The 20,233-nt window shown below is 49.0% G+C and overlaps 1 protein-coding gene across 2 annotated transcripts; it reads left to right on the top strand.

The window, feature by feature from the left end:
* Nucleotides 1–76: 76 nt before the first annotated feature.
* cep135 (centrosomal protein 135) lies at nt 77–18,746 on the top strand. Of its 2 annotated transcripts, XM_069193533.1 has the most exons (26): nt 77–377; nt 612–757; nt 2,117–2,307; nt 2,793–2,960; nt 3,593–3,734; nt 4,389–4,473; nt 4,805–4,933; nt 5,928–6,143; nt 6,380–6,445; nt 6,726–6,876; nt 7,802–8,025; nt 9,060–9,215; nt 9,770–9,943; nt 11,914–11,991; nt 12,324–12,475; nt 12,827–12,942; nt 13,323–13,477; nt 13,570–13,625; nt 14,187–14,355; nt 14,516–14,626; nt 15,270–15,455; nt 15,980–16,189; nt 16,269–16,471; nt 16,750–16,854; nt 17,504–17,659; nt 18,030–18,746. In XM_069193533.1, exons 2-26 carry the CDS (start codon nt 645–647, stop codon nt 18,049–18,051), a joined length of 3,534 nt encoding a protein of 1,177 aa, XP_069049634.1. In that variant the 5' UTR covers nt 77–377; nt 612–644; the 3' UTR covers nt 18,052–18,746. The 2 variants fall into 2 exon arrangements, with proteins under 2 accessions (XP_069049634.1, XP_069049637.1); XM_069193536.1 differs by lacking the exon at nt 18,030–18,746 and having other exon boundaries at nt 17,504–17,663.
* Nucleotides 18,747–20,233: the final 1,487 nt, after the last annotated feature.

Raw genomic sequence — 20,233 nt, 5'->3', positions numbered from 1 at the left:
GTCTCTCCCGTCTACCGCCGCCACCGGTATGCGTCATTTTCCTGAGACACGTTTCCATGGAGAAGCGGAAGCGGGGTCCTTCCAGGCAGCTGTCTCCTCCGGCGCCATTTTCAAATCCGGTAGCTTTACCGCCGAGAGAGCTGTCTGGCGCCGCCGGAGGAACAGGAAACCAAGGGGGGAGGAGGAGGAGAAAGGAGAGTAAACGACTCTTTAAATAAAATGACAAGACCCACCTGACAGCAGCATTTGGAGGATATTTTACGTTATTTACCATAAACGGAATCGGCGGGGAGTCTTCCTTAAAATCGGCGCCCCAATATTGTGGTTGGGGATTGATGGGATTTGAAACCAAAACTGCGATGCAGGAGATCTGATTCGTAAGTGCAGTGTGTTGTGTACGCTACTGTGCCACCCGTGTAGCTGCGAGTTTTCCTCAGCTTGAACTCCTCATCATCCCTGGAGTGTCATTGGTAGCTAAAATAACATACTTCTCCTTTTCTGTACACCAGAAGCTATCCCGAGGGATAAAGTCACGGGTTGGACGTTTCAGACGGGAACTCCTTTAATTATAATATATATATATAAGAAAACAGTACTCTGCTTCTCGCCAGTGCGGACTCCGGCCCCGGGAAAGTCTCGTCGCCATGAGCACCACCGCGGAGAGAAAGTTCATCAGTCTCAGGAAGCGGCTGGATCAGCTGGGATACAGGCAGCCGCTGGGGATCGAGTCCTTGCCTCTGGTGGAGAAGCTCTTCAGGTATTCGGGTCGCTCCTCCGGCTCACACCGGCGACCGAGCCCCTTCGCCCAAAAAAGTGAAGCACTTTACACCGTCTGAATATGTCTCCAGGGTGCTCCTGTGTTTCCTGCCTCTCTTGTTACAGTTTAGTTGTGTGGGGGCATCTAACCTCCCCCGCTGTGGCCGGCTCGGGCGGGTAAAGAAAGATGCAACAACGGGCTCACTTGGACATTATCGGTGTGGTCCGGTAGCCTGCGCATTGAGAGTAAAGGGAACCGGGTCTGAAATGTTAACATGGCCAATGAAATTATTGGACGACTACAAAAGCAGTTTAAAGAGCTGTATTGTATTGGGCTACAAGAGAAAGCTCAGCTTATCGTTGGCGACTCCTCCCGCCCTCTTCATTCCTTCAGGGAGACAGTCCAGAAAGCCTGTGGCCAAGAGACAGGTCTACAAGAAATCTGTCGTTCCCTCTGCAGTCGGTATATTAAACGCAGTTAAGTGGCTGTTTCCTGTATGGGGCTCTCCGATTGCGTGTAGCGGTGGTGTAACATAGGCAGAGAGAGAGGTGTGTATGTGTATCATGCATGGTTGGAACTATTACTTGTTTTTAATGTGTATTTTTTTATGTTGTGTGTTATTCGTTTGTTTTTTTGGTTTGGTATGGTGATGCAGGAGACACATTTCCACCCTTTTGGATGGACAATAAAGTCGTGTCTTATATTTTTTCCTATCTTATTGCGACCTCACCAGTCAGGTTAGCACCCTCTGCATCGCCTAAAAGTAGAAAATGTAAGCAAAATTGTGGATAATTTCTTTTTTTAATCATGAATTATGGATCGGCCATAGACTGGAGCCTTTTTAAGTGCTTTCTACCCTTGACGCTGGCGGTTGGAGGGTTTGGTTTCTCAATCTCGACAACATCTGACCCTTGAGCTAATGCAGTGGGAGGTCTGGTTAAAGGAATGGAATGGGAGCCCCCAGTTGATAGGAGATGAGGGAACATGCACATTGCTAGTCCTCACCTTTGCTGGAACATTGTTCCTGTACCTTGAGTCTTGCGCAGAAGAAGTGCATTTATACATCTGTGGTTTCCTATCTGACCTGCCCTGCACCACGTGAAATATTCCTCTTTCATGTTGGAATGGGTTTTCTGCACAAGCACACTCCTAATTGACTGCCGGTTATTTTGGTGGAAGTGTCTGCTGTTGGCGAGTCTGGTGTTGTAGGTCATGTCACCACAATGGAAGTGCCTAGAGGCTGGTGCAGCTGGACTTCCTCTGTCCCTTGCACATGTGTTGGGTTCTTCGCTCTCTGCCTGCGCAGTGTTTCAGGCGAGAGTGGGGTTAGTACCGGCACGTTGTCTGGCTCTGTTGCAGTGACCTGGTGCACACCACAGAAAGCCTGCGCAATGCCAAGCTCTCGGCTGGGAAAACCGAGAAGGAGAGCAAGAATCTGGACGCCTTGCTGGAACCCTACAGGACGGAAAACGCGCGTCTAGTGAGGGAGAACAATGAGCTGCACCTGGGGCTTCTGAAGCTGCAGGAGGAGAAGGACCAGCAGAGCAAAGGTGAGTGTCGTGCGCTGCAAGGCGATGCGCTAGAAAAACAGACACTGCGATTTGTAGGTCTGCTGGATCTTCTTTGCGAACTAAGAATGACATCACGCCTTAGTATTTTTTATTATTCTAACTGTGGAACTTCAGCCTTCATGACTCTACAGGGATGGAAATGCTTTATAACTAATTTTGTTTTGGCTGTTTTTTTCCCCTCTTGGACCCTTATGCACTGTCCACTGACCCCTTCTATTCCACCAGCACCTTTTTTAAACTCCTCCCTTCTGAGTGGAGGTTTCAAAGCCTCAAATGAGGTCCTGCTCGGTTCTGAAAAAGCACCAATCTAGAAGCCGTTAGGCAACTCAGCATGTCCTATCTGTAATTGTAATCTGTGTTAGTTTTTTTTAATTGTTGCAGAAGGATGAAGGTGAAGGCAGTCTTTTTTTTTTTCTTACGGAATACATCCTTTAATCAGGGGTCTTCCTCCTGCTGCTTTTCAGACCTGAAAGCTGCGGTGAGGAAGCTAGAGCACGAGGTGACGGATCTGAGGTTCTTGAACAACCAGTATGTCCACAAAGTGCGGTCCCTGGAGAAGGATGGCAAGGCCAAGACGGAGCGCATCCAGCAGCTGCAGGAGAAGAACCTGCAGGCCGTGGTGCAGACGCCAGGTGCGATCCGCCTCGACGCCACCGAGCCGCGCTCAGAGCGCTTTCTGCAGTTTAACCTCAGTTGTTTTTCATAACAAATCCAATGTGCTGGAGCACAGAGCCAAAACCACAAAAAATCCCTGTCAAAATACTAACAGACTTCACTATATGATTAAAAAATATTGTGAAGTATTTTATGCATATTAAGTTCATCGTAGACTATGACCCTGACCTGGCAGCTGTCAAACAGAAACAAAAGCACAAGCTCAATGTTTTGGTTTTTTTTACCGTTGTGATTAACTGTTTTGATTAGATTGGTTGTGTCTGTCATAAACGTCATCAGGTCGCATTCTGAGAGGTGGCTTGGACCCTTTTAGCAAGAGCGGGTGTGTTTTACCTCCAAATGAGAGGCTTGTTATTACAATTATAAATCATTTAAGACAGCATGCAAATCTCTGGACAATGACTGAATCGGGGGAAAGATTTGTGGATTTTGACAGGTAAGCAAAGGAATTTAGTAATACATATTATTGACATTATTATATGCCCTAAGATGAAACGTAAATCGCCTGGGAGTTTTCAAGACCAGTCTTCTATTACTCTACCATTTTTGCTGAAGGTTCATGATCCGTTAATCCAAGCTTTCTTGGCAGGTGGTAAGAAAAGGACCATTCCTTTCCGACGGCAGCGGATGCAGATAGATGAGCTCGTTCCCCCCTCCTCAGTCCACGCGCCGCCCGTCTCTCAGCCCCACGACCCGTATATCGCTGACCTCCTGCAGGTGGCTGACGACAGGTGCGCAGCCTTGGCATCTCTGATGAGGCCTTGTGGGTGGTGTTTGTTTTCCAGGCATGAACGTTGTGCCACCTTTTCGCCAGGGATCTAGGCTTCTACCGCTGACCCTCCCTTAAAGAGCTTGAAACTGTTCTGTCTTGTTAATCATTGATGCTGATCATTAGTAGGTACTGCTTTGATTAAATAACAGGGAAGTAAGTTAGGTCTGAGACATGGCATTGTATAATTCTCTAAATATACACCTGGGATGTTCTAAGTGAATGTTAACAAAAGCCTGTTGTGTTCAAGAACAGACTCCAGGCTAGCCAGTCTACCATCAAGGGATGCTTTATGTAGAGACCACTGCGGAGGATTTTATTGATTCCTGACCTCCTGAAAGTATGGGATTTTAATTTGTAATGAGGTGCCTTCAGCTGTGTAATCATCTGCTGAGCTTTCCTAAACTTAGGTGTTTCTGCTAGTAAATAACCAACATGCTGGTGTTGTCAATAAGCAATGGGGAAAGCCTAATAAAAGCCTAAACACAAAGGAAGAAAGACACAATCTTAGTGACCTGAGATTGACAGGAAATGCCAGCTTTGTGAGGAAACTTCAGAGTCACAGGATGCACTCACTCCCCCCTCCTCTTTAATATCTCTTGTGAACTGGCTGTAGAATTCAGGAGCTTCAGCAGGAGGTGGCCAAACTTGGGCAGGAGCTGGAGAGAGCAGAGGGAGGAATAAGGCACCTAAACAAACAGGTGGGTGAGAAGCAGTGGTCTCCGGACGGCACTGTCGTGGTCATGCGGAGGATCAGAGATGTGCTGGTGCTGATTGCCACTCGTCCTTGTAGGGATACAGGGTGTTGTACTTCTATGTCTCCACAAGGGGGCTCTGTCATCACGCACGCCATTTGTTAGCCAGAATAGAATACCATATTGTCATTATTAGCGAAAAGAACTGATGCTGGAGGCACCATGGCTTGACGTGTTGAAAAATAACATGATAAAAAAAACAAGAGTCTGGATTGTTTCATTGGTCATCCTCGCAGCGTGGGGCCTGTGGGGCCGTTGACAGCCTGTGTGATTCTAGGTTGAAGAGCGAGACAGAGAGATTGAGCGTCTTGGCCGAGCGCTGCATGGTGGGCGTCCTCACGATGTCGTCTCCCTGGAGGCACAGAGCCGAAGCAATGAGAAGCTCATTGCTCACCTCAATTTACAGGTACGGTGCCGCGGGCAGGTTCTTGGCACCTCAGGGTGATCCGGTGACATTTAGGACTCTAGTTGCTTGAGTCTTGAATATGCACATTGTGCCGTTCCCCATTTGCTTTTTTCTCTGATGATCAGAATGCAGTTGCTGCTAAAAATACTTCTGACCTACTAACATTGGTAAGAGCAGAGACAGGCAGGAGAGGAGCTGCTGTGCTCACACCCTCAGACTCCTGTTTGAGAACATCAGGTTTGAGATTAAAGACTTAATTTGTGTTTGGTTAAAATATACCAAAAGCCCCTTCAGCCATTGTGTTATTGATTTTGTTGGTTGAATCTGTAATAATCTGCTGCTGTGGTAGAATTACAGCAGCGCATCTGTGAGAAATAAGGTGAACCGACTCGCTGGACGCGATGGCTGAGAGAACCAGGGGCTGAGCAGGCAGTAAAAGCACAACTAAACACAACCTGAGTTTGTGGCTGAGCAGGCGAGTGTCAAAGCTGGTGAATCCAAAACAAAGTGCAGTTCAAAGCACAAGGGAAAATTCAGAAGCGTGGTCAGACCGAGGAAAGGGTCAGGACCAGGGAAGCATGGTAGCAAAGCATGGGGGAATTCTGAGGCTCGTGTTGCAAACGGGAAATGCAAACAGGGTATGAAGCTGGGAGGAACACAGCTCCTTGGCACAGAAGGGCCATTCCAGGAGAACGTGGTCAGGAATCAGAACAAGGCACAATTAGGAAACAAAGATCAAGTCTCAGTAACAGATGCAAGCAATGTCAGAGCAACCCTTGAATATCCTGACCCACTGGTGATCCAGGTCTCCTATCAAATTGGTGTCTATGGCAACAGGAGTTGAGTGACAGGTTGGTGGAGCAGTGACCAGCTGCCAGGTCAGTGCTACTGTAGCTCGCAACACAGACCACAGGGGCAAACATGACTGAATCATGTTACTCTATGATTGTTTGTCACATTGTGAGCTGTAAGTGCAGTTTTTCTCATGCTTCAGATTGAGTACCTCCAGCAAGCGAATCGGGACCTGGAGAGGCGAGTACAGGGGCTGCAGGAGAGGAAACAGAACGCTGCCAGTGAAGTTGCTGATTTAAGCGCCAGAAATGAAGAGCTGTGCCAGGAACTCACAGAGATCGATCAGCTGGCACACCAGCTGGAAAGAGACAAAGAACTGGTGCTGGAGACGGCTGATAAGGAGCTTCAGGAAGCCAAGGTACAGAGAGAGGAACCAGTGACAAAAGCCGAGTATCGGCAGGGAAGAAAATTGAGGGCAGCAAAAGTTATTTCAGAAAACAGTGATGGGTTCAAATTATAATGGACATTTCAGTTCTGTTTATTGAATTAATTGCAGAGATAGTGGTTCGTAACATGCTTACGTTTTTACCCTGTAAGTCATTATGACGAATTTATCGAAATTTCTGAAACTTAGCTCTTCTGTTGTGCTTTCAGAAAGAGATCCAGAGGCAGCACAGAGAAATAGAAGACTTTGAAGATGCGATTGCAAAGCTGAAAGCGGTGTGTTCTGGTAGCCTGTACTAGTTTGAGAAATTTTGGTGAGGGTTGTGAGTTGTTGATAAGAATCAATAACGCTGCTGTATTTGGATGCAGTGGTCCAGGGAGGGAACACCCTTACACTGCCTGGATTGTGCTCCGTGACTCCCGAAATGTCTCTTGAGACTAGTGCATTATCTACAATAACCTTCAGGTGCCTTTTAGATTTAGATTTTAGGAAAATCTTTCTGAACGACTCCTTGGGTTGTTCTGTGATTAATGAATGTGTTTCACACGTGTGAAGGAGCTGGCAGATTGCCATCATGACAACGAGAAACTGCGAGATGATCTCCTGGAAAACAAGGAGCAGTGCGCGAAGCTGGAGGGCCTTTCAAACTTCATGGAAGAGGAGAAACAGAGGCTTCAGGAGAAAATCGAAAAAATGACTGAAACTGGTGAGGGAGAGTTTTGAATACGGCATTGCTTTTCTCTCTCAAACCAGCTTGCTGAAATTGTTCCGTTCTCGAGAACAAAACTAGACTAACGAGATATCCTTTGCAGTCCCATGTTTCTTGAATTGGCACCACCTAGGTAGTTATAAATCTGTATCACCACTGTCGTGTATTCTACTCGCCATCTATAGTTTTTAAACTCTGCACTAAACTCAGTACTAAATTTTAATTAAATTGTTTGCATATGTTTTAGTTATTTAGGGCTGTGCAATTTAATATTTGCACTAAGGCTGACTATTTTATTATTTTATGATGGCACTTTTCTGGGCTCTCCACTCAAAGCGTTTATTAGGTAATGGGGGCTCCCCTCCACCACTACCAATGTGTACCCCTATGATGTGATAGCAGCCAATGTGCGCCAGTATGCTCACCACACACCAGCTCCCAGTGGGGAGGAGAGCAGAGTGATGAAGCCAGTTCACACATGGGGATGATTAGGAGGCCATGATTAGTAAAGGCCAGGGGGGAAATTTGGCCAGGACACCAGGGTGACACCCCTACTCTTTTCAAGAAACGCCCTGGGATTTTTAATGACCATGGAGAGTCAGGACCTCAGTTTTACTTCTCATCTGAAAGATGTCGCCTTTTTTACAGTATAGTTTCCCCATCACTGTACTGGAGCATTAGGACCCACACAGACCACAGGGTCAGCGCCCCCTGCTGGTCCCACTAACGCCTCTACCAGCAGCAGCCTGAGCTTTTCCAGGAGCTTCCATCCAGGTGCTGACCAGGCTCCCACCTGCTGAGCCTGCTGGGCTCCAGTGGGCTGTCAGTAGCGAGTTGCAGGGTGATGTAGCTTCCGGCTGCGTGATAAGAACAGCAGTGCGGTCTAAGAGCAGGGGCTGCCGTGGTGTGATCTGTGCTGCAGAGAAGGCGCTGGTCCTGGAGCTGGAGGGGATGAAGAGCCAGTACGGTACCTGTGGGAGGGAGAGGTCCCCCTCTCGCCTCGACGCCTTCGTGAAGAGCCTGGAAGAGGAGCGGGACTTCTTCAAGTCGGAGGCGGAGTTCCTGCGGAGGGTGGCGAAGGGAGCCGCCAGCCCGTCCAGAAGCCCGGCCCGCGGCAGGAGTCCAGGGCGCGGTTCAGCCAGCAGGGTGCGAGAACCGACCCAGGGAGGCAGGAGAACCTCCGCGCCCGTCTTCTCTCTCGAGATGCCTGTGCTGTTCCCCCCCGTGTTTAACCTAGTGTGTCCTCGCACGGGCACGTGTCTTTGCATGTCTGAAACAACATTGATGAGACCAGCATTCTGGGTTAGTGTGGGTCAGTCTGAAAGCCTGCAAATTAAAACGCTGCTTCAGAAAACCATTGCAGTCTACAGGAGCGGTATTTCGCTGATATTCTCTCACTAAATGATCAGAAGAGCTCTCTGTCAAATGATGCTCAGTTTCTAGCATTTAATTGAATACTTTTTTAATTTTCGAGAAAATTTGCTTAATTGCTAACATAAGCTGCCTAAGAAAACAGTTTAATTGCATCATACCTCTTAAAGTATTCTTGTTTTAAAATAAGTGGCTACTAGAATAGTTTACATTTTATCAAAGCTAATATATGAGACGGGGAAAAAATTATATTCCGTGCCCAAATAAATGTTAGTACAGCAAATTTTAATTCGATTTCCGATCGTGATATATAAATATAATTAGGTATATCATACTACAGAATAATATATATATATTTGACTTTTGGATTATTCCACGCACACATTTGAATTGAATAAACAAAGTATGTGGTGAATCACACTCCAGTTTTGTATATTTAGAAGTCCACTGTGCCTTTTATGACCTTCGCATTAAGTGGCCATATCCATCAAATAGGAGTAAGTGTTTGAAAAAACAGGAGTTTTATTTGCCAGAGTTGCAACATGTTGCTGTTACATTAACGCTAAAGCGTCTCGGAGAGCACTGATCCTGTTCGTGCACCCGGCCTTTTGTAGTCTGTTTTCTGGAAATGCTCTAGAAGCCGGTCAGTGAAGGCTCTTCCTGAAAGGCTGACTGGGCAGCTGTTTCTCGGGATCGGCGCGGGTGTGTGGGGGTGTGGGTGTGGGTGTGGGTGTTGGGGGAGGGCTGCGGCCGCCCCCCGCCCCCGCGCAGGTGTCAGCCGGCCGCATGACGTGCCTCTGGGCTTGCAGGGGGGCAGGTGCGAGGCGGAGCTGCTGCAGGTGGCGAGGGAGCGGGACGAGCTGCAGGCCCTGCTGGACAGGTTCGAGAGGCACATGGAGGACATCCAGGCCAACGTCAAGGTGCTCACGGCCGAGAGGGACAAGCTCAGCGGCCTGCACGAGCAGGTGAGGGCGCGCAGGCTGGCTCCGCTCTTCGAGCACGTTAATTCCTCCGACTGCAGTGGAAAAAGGAAGCGTTCGGCGAAGTGTATTAAGAGCTGCAGATCTTTGGACTTATCGCCCAGATTCAGTACAATCTAAAATATCAGGCTCCTGGGTTTTTGGGGTTTTTTTTTGGTCTTTTCTTTCTTGTTTCACTATTGTTATACTAACTTGTCATAAAAATGTGCAGTCCCATTGCTTACAACTCTCATTGGAGTATCAGCACTGTGCTGTACCAAGTTTAAGCATAGCTGATGATCATGGGTGCACCAGACTGTGATGATGCTCACTCTAAAACCACTCCAAAAGTGCTAAGAATTTCAAATACTGTCATTGATTTCCTAAGAGTATAAAAAGGCTATTTTAGCAAGTATGTATTAATAACTGTCATTGGTTGTCTTTTATTGTATAACATGTTGTATAAACTTCAACTTATTGTTTTCATTTTTTTTAGAATGTGAAGCTGGTTGACTACTTTTTTATTTGTTCCCCTCTTTGCTGCCTGATTTGTATTCCAGGCCCAGGAAGAACTGAGCAGGCTGAGGAGGGAAGCAGTCAGATCTCCAAAGTCCCAGACATCTGTAGCCGTTGCCCAGGCTGTGCTGCAGCGTGTGGAGGAGGAGCGGGATGAGGCACTTGCAGATCTCAGGAGGATGACCATGGAGAGAGACAGTCTGAGAGACAGGCTGAAGGTGTGCGCTGGGGCCGGGGCTCTGAGGGGGAGTAGAGATGGAGGTGTGCGCTGGGGCCGGGCTCTGACGGGGAGTAGAGATGGAGGTGTGCGCTGGGGCCGGGGCTCTGACGGGGAGTAGAGATGGAGGTGTGCGCTGGGGCTCTGACGGGGAGTAGAGATGGAGGTGTGCGCTGGGGCGGGGGCTCTGACGGGGAGTAGAGATGGAGGTGTGCGCTGGGGCCGGGGCTCTGACGGGGAGTAGAGATGGAGGTGTGCGCTGGGGCCGGGGCTCTGACGGGGAGTAGAGATGGAGGTGTGCGCTGGGGCCGGGGCTCTGACGGGGAGTAGAGATGGAGGTGTGCGCTGGGGCCGGGGCTCTGACGGGGAGTAGAGATGGAGGTGTGCGCTGGGGCCGGGGCTCTGACGGGGAGTAGAGATGGAGGTGTGCGCTGGGGCCGGGGCTCTGACGGGGAGTAGAGATGGAGGTGTGCGCTGGGGCCGGGGCTCTGACGGGGGGTAGAGATGGAGGTGTGCGCTGGGGCCGGGGCCCTGACGGGGGGTAGAGATGGAGGTGTGCGCTGGGGCCGGGGCCCTGACGGGGGGTAGAGATGGAGGTGTGCGCTGGGGCCGGGGCCCTGACGGGGGGTAGAGATGGAGGTGTGCGCTGGGGCTCTGACGGGGAGTAGAGATGGAGGTGTGCGCTGGGGCTCTGACGGGGAGTAGAGATGGAGGTGTGCGCTGGGGCCGGGGCTCTGACGGGGAGTAGAGATGGAGGTGTGCGCTGGGGCTCTGACGGGGAGTAGAGATGGAGGTGTGCGCTGGGGGCCGGGGCTCTGACGGGGAGTAGAGATGGAGGTGTGTGCTGGGGCTGGGGCTCTGACGGGGAGTAGAGATGGAGGTGTGCGCTGGGGCTCTGACGGGGAGTAGAGATGGAGGTGTGCGCTGGGGGCCGGGGCTCTGACGGGGAGTAGAGATGGAGGTGTGTGCTGGGGCTGGGGCTCTGACGGGGAGTAGAGATGGAGGTGTGCGCTGGGGCCGGGGCTCTGACGGGGAGTAGAGATGGAGGTGTGCGCTGGGGCCGGGGCTCTGACGGGGAGTAGAGATGGAGGTGTGCGCTGGGGCCGGGGCTCTGACGGGGAGTAGAGATGGAGGTGTGCGCTGGGGCCGGGGCTCTGACGGGGAGTAGAGATGGAGGTGTGCGCTGGGGCCGGGGCTCTGACGGGGAGTAGAGATGGAGGTGTGCGCTGGGGCCGGGGCTCTGACGGGGAGTAGAGATGGAGGTGTGCGCTGGGGCCGGGGCTCTGACGGGGAGTAGAGATGGAGGTGTGCGCTGGGGGTAGGGGCTCTGACGGGGAGTAGAGATGGAGGTGTGCACTGGGGGTAGGGGCTCTGACGGGGAGTAGAGATGGAGGTGTGCGCTGGGGCTCTGACGGGGAGTAGAGATGGAGGTGTGCGCCGGGGCCGGGGCTCTGACGGGGAGTAGAGATGGAGGTGTGCGCTGGGGCTCTGACGGGGAGTAGAGATGGAGGTGTGCGCTGGGGCCGGGGCTCTGACGGGGAGTAGAGATGGAGGTGTGCGCCGGGGCCGGGGCTCTGACGGGGAGTAGAGATGGAGGTGTGCGCTGGGGCTCTGACGGGGAGTAGAGATGGAGGTGTGCGCTGGGGCCGGGGCTCTGACGGGGAGTAGAGATGGAGGTGTGCGCTGGGGGCGGGGCTCTGACGGGGAGTAGAGATGGAGGTGTGCGCTGGGGGCAGGGAAAAGCATTTATTTGTAAGACAGTGGTTTAACTGTCAGAAACCACGGATGGAGATGTAATAAAAAGTTAATTTCTGCATTTGCTAGGTGATAAACTGACTGACTTTGATTAGGGTTTCTATTCCATTTTTAAATAATGAGCCTTCTGTTGCACAGGGTCATCTGTTAGTTTGATTTGCAGGTTTTATGGCTTGGACTCTGAAACGAAGGGGAACTGAGATGTGTTTTTTACAGGGTGCTCAAGAAGCAGCTCTCATTGACAGAGAAGAGGAAGAGAAGCGAGTCCTGGAAGTGGAGAACACGGTGCAGAAAGTAAATGACAAGGGCATTGCTTTCTTTCACAGGTCTCTAGGCAACACGCTGTGTTAATGTGTCTAAGGCATTAGCTTTCTTTGTCAGAAATTCTACTGAAACCTTTGAACGCTTCAGGGTGCAACTGGCATTTTAAGGACTTTGTAACAAATCTAAGAAAGAAAGATCTATTATGAATGCAGAACCAACATGCAGAACTGCTACAATGTACACCAGAGAGAACAGCTAAAATTATTTAATTTAGAAATGAATGGGAAAAAAATGCACTTACCTGTATTCCCTGTAATAATTTTGAAGGCTTTGATGCCAAGGACGCGTTTTCTTTATTCCAGCTCGAGAAAGAGAGATCCGAGCTCAGATCTCAGCTGAGGGCTTTAAAGGAAACCAAGGCAGCTCTAGAGGATGAGATCAAGGCCCAGGCCAGCTTACTGGCACGCACATCAGAGGAAGCGTCTCTTCACAGGGCAGAGACTGGCTCCTTGAGGTGATGTATCTCAGCAGATTTCTGTAACCTGGCAGTGCCAGCCGAGCCTTGAGGAAAACTGACTGTGAGCTGAAGAGGGTGGTCGGCATGACTCTGCCTTCCTTGAAATAGATGAACACGTTGTTCATCTGCCTTGCCCAACTCGCAGTAATGCCTCACATGAGCATTTCTTTCATCACGTTGTGGGAACCATCATTTCAGAGTATCTGTTAACGGTCGCGTTCTGCGGTAACATTGCGGCGCTGAGTAGGGAAGGTGAGGCTCCTGTTCCGAATGCCCTTTTGTTTTCTTGAATGGCAAGGGTACAGTTTGTCTGTTGTGCTGTGCTCATGTCTGAATGTCCTGTTGCAGGCTGCTGAAAGAACAGATGGAGCAGTCCCTTTCAGACGCCCAGCGCCGCCTGTCTGTGAAAGTCAGCGAGCTGCAGAACGCTCATGAGCGGATCCGACAGCTGGAAGAAAGAATAGGTGACCTCACTAACAATATGAGAACAGCACGTACTCCAGTACTTGAAGGGGCATTTTGGGACTTTTTCCTGCATAAGCTGCTGTTTTTAACACCAGTTCTAATCATTACAACTGGGGAATATAGAACTTTTTAAATTTAGGTTAAGGGCAGAGTTTAAAGAACTTTGTGCTCCGTAGTTACTGCTTTTTTCTGAGTTTTTTGCCTCCAGTGAGACAGTGATCTTCCTGAAAATGCCCCTTTTGAGTAGTTTTTGAAAAATACACTTGGCTTTCTTTTGTCTTCATGGCTAAGAACTGTATTGGTTTGGCTTTCTGTAAATTTTCGCTTTTTACTTTTGTTTCACTTGAGTCTGTCTTAACGTTCTCGTTCTCTTGCTCAGCTGGCTTGAGCAGGCATGGCTCCTCTCAGCAGGAGGAAGTGGCCGTGCTGCAGAAGACCATCTCTGCTCTGGACAGGGAGAAGGACAGCCTCCAGCAAACTGTGGATGAGAAGACCGAGCAGATCGCAGCCCTGGAGCATAATCTCACCAATAAAGTAAGGCTGAAGAAGCGATTGGTAAAAGAAAACAAAAACAGTCCGTTTTCATCATCCCGATTCATTTAAACCTCGTCTCTTCGTCCCTCTAGGAAAAGGCACTGACCGATTTGGAGCTCACCGTCTCCGAGATGGAGAAATCGCTGGAGTAAGTGTGCATGAATGAAAGGAACCTCTGTTGTACAAAACAGCATGCCTTCCTTCCTTGGTATTACAGTAGGCCAGGATTGAGTGTGGCAGTTTAAAAGAGAACGTTTTCATGTGTTCTTTGCAAACAAGGTTGCAGGCTTGGGGGCCCTTGTCACCTCTGTGCTCCCTCAGACCCTGCCAGCTGTTATCTGATGTTGCAGGGCACTGTGTCAGCTTACAGTGTCCAGCAGAAGATGGGATAAGATCACTTTATTAGCGATATACAACTTCTTGCATTAGGAATTTGTCAGCTTGCTCTCCGTGAGATACACAGACATGTAGACGGAGAGAGAAGCTTGGGGTCACAAGAAAGAGGGAAGTGTCTGGCTGAGAGACTTTCATCTTCAAAATATTTGCCATTTCTTCGGAGCAGTTTTCCAAGCACGGTGTTCAATACGCGTGCAGCGTGCCGCCGACGCCGGCGGCGAGAGACTCCCTGCCCGTTTCCGCGGGCCGCCTTCGAAGTGTCCGCTCACGCGGCGCTTGTCCTGGTACCAAGACCGCGTCCTTGTCTCTCCAGCCGGCTGAGGGACGCCCTGGGCAGCCGCGAGCGCGAAGTGGCCAGCCTGCGCCGGCAGCTGGACGCGGCCCGCGAGGAGCTGGGCGAGGTGGGCCGGGCCCGCGAGGTCGCGCTGCGCGAGAACCGGAGGCTGCAGGACGACCTGGCTGTGATGACCAGGGAAAACCAGGTGCCGACGCGTGAACCTTGCCGCTTAGCGCCACCTGCTGGCGCCCCTGTTTCAACCGTTAATCAAACTGGCCGCTCAGTAAGGAGCGAGACGTTCTAAAATACAGGACTTTTCCTTGTGCACAGATCACATTCAGAGATGTCTTTCCCCCCCCCCCCAGGCCATTAATGCGGAGATGGAAGAAGCTATGCATGAAAAGGATGAATTAAAGCTCAGGGTCCACAGTTACATATCGGAGGTCGCGAGAATAGAGAGCTTGTTGGCTGCAAAGGTGAGTCAGTTGCTACCTGTGGATCTCTTTTCATGTTTCTGAAAGTTCAAAACGTTATATACTGCTCGGAAAGGGGTGCAAATGTTAGAAATAATGTGTTTGATCGATCATGACTTGATGTGGTGGCCCTAGGAGGCGCACTCCTCAATAAGGTTCCGGTACCAGGCCTGCTGGGGGGGTCCGATTGTGAAGCCCATGACAGTGAAACGTAAAGCAGGAACGGCTACTGCTGCTGGATCTCTCGCAGTTGTGGAATCAGCTAGGCGCTCCTGGGATCAGTCAGAGCTGGTCAGGGCAGCCCCGATGACAGAACATGGCACCACACACAGTGGCCAGTAGCTGGAAGGCTGAGGGTACCAGGAGATTGTTTAAGCAGGCTGTGGAGAAGGTGCCAGGAGATGGGACTGTACACCAGTCAGCGCCACAGGTTAGGGGGCTTCCTGTAGGTCCGATTCCTCTTGTGTGTGCCTTTCTGTATGTCAGCACAGGTACCCGAACTCCAGCTTTAACTGAGTGATCAGGGGTGTGTCCAGGCATCCCCGGGTGTCTTAATTAGAGACGGTTATTGTTCTGGCTGAAAGGCCTGCTCCCTCAGTTCTGCCCAGCAGTCAATGTAACGCGCTTGATCGAACTCCCGTGAAAGGAGCAGGAGAACCGGGACATGCTGGAGAGGTTCCGCCTCGCCCACAGCCAGGCGGAGGACTGGGAGCTGAAGCTGCAGCAGGCGGAAGGGCACAGCAGCTCGATCCGGCTGGAGCTGCTCTCCGCCGACACCGAGAGGAGACACCTGCGGGAGCGCGTTGGCAACCTGGAGCGAGAGATTCAGGAGGTGCGGAGCGGCTGTGGCACAGCTAACAGCCCTTAAACCTTCTCTTACAAACGGGTTTCTTACCGAGTTTTTAGTTTTTCCCCTGGATCAGGAAAAGGCACTGTGTACCTCAGGGTCTCCTCCGTGCGACAAAGGGGCAAAAATGCGAACAAATATTTTCCTTTCCGGAGAGAAGCATGAATGTTTTTATGTCGGTCTCCACTAACTTCAAATAGGAAATTCTGATTTATATATATGTATATAAAAATACCACATTTAAATGAAGAAAAAAAAATCTTCAAAGGTGGTATAGCAGCTATCCCAATGGTGTATAATATAGGGGATTGTATTTATACTGTAGAGTGCTGCTTTCTTTTAAAACAAAGTTATTTTAATGTCCTGTGACTCTGTGCAGTCTAACTAGGAAACAATGCTCCAGTTGATGTGCTTTAGTGGGCACATGCCCACTAATAACTCCAGTGTGTCCCAGAGTCACAGTTAGTCATCTCCACGTTCTTGTATTCATTGATGGTGGTTTTGTGTAGCACATGAGTGCGCAGCAGGCGTACGAAGCCCAGATCACCACTCTGGCCAAAACCATGTCCAGGCTGGAGGACGAGGTGAGGGCGGCGCACGAAGAGAGGTCCTCGGCACTCGCAGATCTCGCCTCTGTCCGCGAGCTGTGTGTCAAGCTGGACTCCAGCAAGGAGATGATGTCTCGGCAGCTCACTTCTAAAAGCATGGAGTACGAGAGGGTAAGTCTCTTCCTGGAGAATTGGTCTTACTCTCCAAGAGGTTGTCGTGAAAGTCACCGGGTGGGTTGCTGTGCTGCAGGCCGTGGGAGAGCTGGAAGACGTGAAGTCCGAGGCAGAGCTTTTGAAGAAGCAGCTGTCCAGCGAGAGATTAACCATTAAGAATCTGGAAACACTCCTGTCCACCAACCGGGAGAAGGAGTTCCAGATCCACCTCAGTTCCCACGAGAAGGAATCGGAGCTGAAGATCCTCAGAGACAGGCTCACCTTAGCCGACAGTAAAGCGTGAGATGTTTGATATATTGCCGTGTCTGATTACCTCTTTTACACAGGCTTCTGTACTATAGGAAAGTCAGTGTGGCAGAGTGTTTACTGCTTGTTTGACTGCTGGTATTTTTAGACCTTTCGCTGCTGTCCTCAAGAATTTTGTTTTAATTTTATGAATAGGGTTGGTTGTCACGTAAAGTGACACCCATATTTTGAAGTGAGTCGCAAAGCACGTTGCATTATGAAGCTCATATTGAAATTCTAAAGACTGACCGGGCTTGAAATTGCCTTCACAGAGCAAGCCAGACAAGAGAGGTGGCCCAGCTGAGAAGCAAGGTCACCCAGCTGCAAACCGAACTTGATGTTCTCAAGCGCCAGCTGACCACCGAACGGTTCGAGAGGTACAGACAAGCGACGGGTTAAGACACAGCTTCCGGTTCGTGTTTGGAGCCTTTTGGCCCAACTAGCTCATGGGGATATTGATATTGGTTAAACTATAGAATACGTCAGTTACTTACTTTTTTTCTCTCTCCCTTCCCAGCTTTGCTCAAAACTATATTGTGAAAACCCAAAACTAACTGAGTTCTCCTACAGGACACAGATGGCTAATAACTGTTCTGTAGGAAACGCACAGCAAGCATTCATCTTAGAAAATGGTTATAAGGGCTTGTGATAAAGTAAAGATTGACATCCGATTGACAATAGTCGCTCTGATGCAAGACTGCTGCAATCTCAAAGTGACCCTGTTCTCACTATAAGAAAGGGAGAGTCTAGTCACTGCATTCCACGTGCCTGAGCTCTGCGGACAGCAGTGTGCTCGGCTCGACCTGACCTTGGGAAACCCATGATTCTCAGCTACAGGCAGCTGTTCAGCGGGATCTGTACCTCATGGTCTATAACTTAAAGCATAGGCACCCAGTGTTGCTGCTGCGCTGTGCATGTCCTTCACACTGCTGTGGCTCGCATGAGGTGTCCATCTGTGTGTGTTTGTATATATGAGCTGTGCGTGAGTCGGCCCTTCACTGCTGTTTTGCTGTTTGCTCCGCACAGGGAGAGAGCGGTGCAGGAGATGCGCCGACAAGGGATTTCGTTCTCCTCCCTGAGGAGCTCCTCTCCTTTGAGCTCCTCCCCCAGTCCGCGTTCCCGCTCTCCGGAGCGCTCAGCGCTCAGATCGCCAGAGCACGCAGCCGAGAGGTCCCTAGAAAAGTAAGCTTCCTTACCATCCCTGTCATTTAGGCCTCTGCTTTTTACAGACGTTATCGAGTCTTATGTTAAGAAATGGGTTCCGGACTACAAGAGGGAGCTCCTTTGTGGGTACTCCTCTGGACACATTTCCTGTGTTTTGTTAAACAAGCCTGAGTTATGAAAACGTTTGACTTCATTCTTCAGCCCTGCAGAATTGTTTATGTTGCTTATCCTTCCTGCCACTGCCGTTTCTCTCAGTGTTTTGGGAACCTGCAGTTTACCCCTGTAAGGGGCGATAATCTGTTGCCATCAGCACCTGTGTATTGGGTAGCCCAGTATTTTCTTAAAACAAACACGCACACGCCACTAACGTAGAGCTCTTCCTTTTCAGAAGTGTGAGCTTTAAAGAATGAAGAATACGAAGGCCCAGGGGTCAGCTCTCAAATCATGCTTGTCCACTTTCTGCCACTGTTCCTGATCAGCTCCTGCTACTTACAGTCCTAGTCATTATAAAAACATTCATGTCTCAAACACTAATGATTTCAGTCCCATAAATGTTTGTTAAAACCCTTTTAAATGCATGTAGGATTTATATTGTGTGTCTTTTATATGTTTGAAATAAGGTGAGTGAGACATTTTTTATAATTAATTTCAACACACTCTGAAATTGGTTAAACAGAATGAAATCAGTGCAGCTGTAATGGTGCTGTCAGAAAGTTATTACATGAGATGTTCGCCAAAGGTGACCTTGAGAGTCTCGCTGAGAGTGCAGATTTCATGTCTGTTGCTTTAATAATCCGGTGGCTGAAAATCTAAGCCTGTTGTCTAAACAGCATGATCTTGGAAAAGTCCGCTAGTGGCATTTAGCAATATGTTATAAAACAAATGCTACACGAGACGTAACTTTTAAAGACGCTTGCCCTACCCACTTCTTTCTCAGAACGTGCTTTTCTCTGTGGGAACTTCAACAGGGTACTGCCTGGTGATGCAAGCATGCCATATTTGCGGTCAATATTTCCTGTAAAAGTTGAATTGTTACTATCTAATCTTGTACATGACTTTGTGATGTAAATCTGATTATTTATACAAATAAATTAACTTTTCATAATTTTGCTTTGGTATGAAAATGTAAAATAAAATCATAGGTCATCCTTTTACTCCTAACTTTCCAATAATCTAGACACAAGTTTGTCACGGTTTTGTCATCTTCAGTGCCTTTTACAGCTGCATATCAAAAGGTTTGACATTGGTAAATTTTCCGGCCCTGTGAAAGATTCTGAGGCCCAGAGAGGAGCTGGAGGAGTGCCGAGTGGTTCTGTCTAGTGAAGTGCCAGCAGCCGGTGTCTCAGCTGGTGTACGAATGGAACCATGAAGGGGCGTGTCTTTCATTAGGGGAGTCGGACACCCTGGGAGGGAGCTGAACGAGGACGTCAAGCTGGCTTCTGGACATGAAAAGCCTCAGCAAATCACTCAGCTTCCTCGTGGCTCCTTGCATTATTACAGTCAAGCAGATTGGCACCTGAGAAAGTTTGATTCTATGTAGGGGAACACCTGAAGGTGACACATTCACATATTTTAGGCTAACCGCGCTGGAATGAGTTGGTTTGAGCAGGGCTGTCACCAGCATAGGAGCCCAGTCCTCTTGAGCAGTGAATCAAGGTTTTGTTAGCCATCCTGAGGCATGTCTGAGATTGCGGCACAGGCATGCAGAACGATGTGTTGCTTTGTGGACAACAGCCCAAGCAAGCAGAAGTAGTGTCTTCTGGGTTTTGTTCCCATTCACATTCTAAGTTATATCGCTGATGTAGTTCATTTGCTGCACCGTTGTTTTTACTTCCAACCAGACTAATGAGGTGACTTACAGCTAAGTGCATCTTTTAATCACCTTAATGTCCACTGTAATCAACTGTGAAAAATCCTATATACAGTATGTCTAAGAAGATAACCGGCTAATTCTTCTGACTATTCAGGTAGGAACAAAAACCAGAAGCTCAAAGCCCCTCTGTGAGCTTTGAGACCCCTGATCCTGGTTTATACAGAACCTCACTACATGATCAATGGAGCTCCATTGATCAAAGTTCACTTGTTTTGTGAAACAGGTAGGGATGGGTATGCTCAGGAGACCTCCCTTCACAATGCTTTTTTCTCCATCAACTTTACGAGTGATTTCCAGTTGCATGTCACTGGTTCACTGCATATGGCTATGGATTGATTTTGGTGCTTTAAATGTCACCACAGTGCATTCCTACTGACTGCAAATGTGTCAAATGAATAAAATGTAGCTGGAAGATGTTTCAGGTTTTTTCAGTGTAGCTAACCATTATAAAGTATACTATTCTATAAATGCAGTCTTCCTAAAGCACTCATGTTACTTATCTGACGATTTCAATTTAAGTTACATACAATGTTTTACATGACCTGATTTGCAATTCAGGTCGGAGTCATAAACAAGCTACAGGGTTTGCCATTGGTTTGTATTCGAGATTTTCTTCTTGTGGTCTTACCTTCTGCTGGCAGTAATAGAATCATCTCCATTTCCATCTGCATTGTTGTAGCTTGAAATCAAGTTTCTAGTTTTTTTTAAATAGCACCTGC

The sequence above is a fragment of the Lepisosteus oculatus genome, chromosome 1 (assembly GCF_040954835.1).
Source record: "Lepisosteus oculatus isolate fLepOcu1 chromosome 1, fLepOcu1.hap2, whole genome shotgun sequence".
In the NCBI taxonomy this organism is placed as follows: domain Eukaryota; kingdom Metazoa; phylum Chordata; class Actinopteri; order Semionotiformes; family Lepisosteidae; genus Lepisosteus; species Lepisosteus oculatus.
Note: the sequence above shows the minus strand (reverse complement) of the source record. Positions and strands in the feature narration are given on the sequence as shown.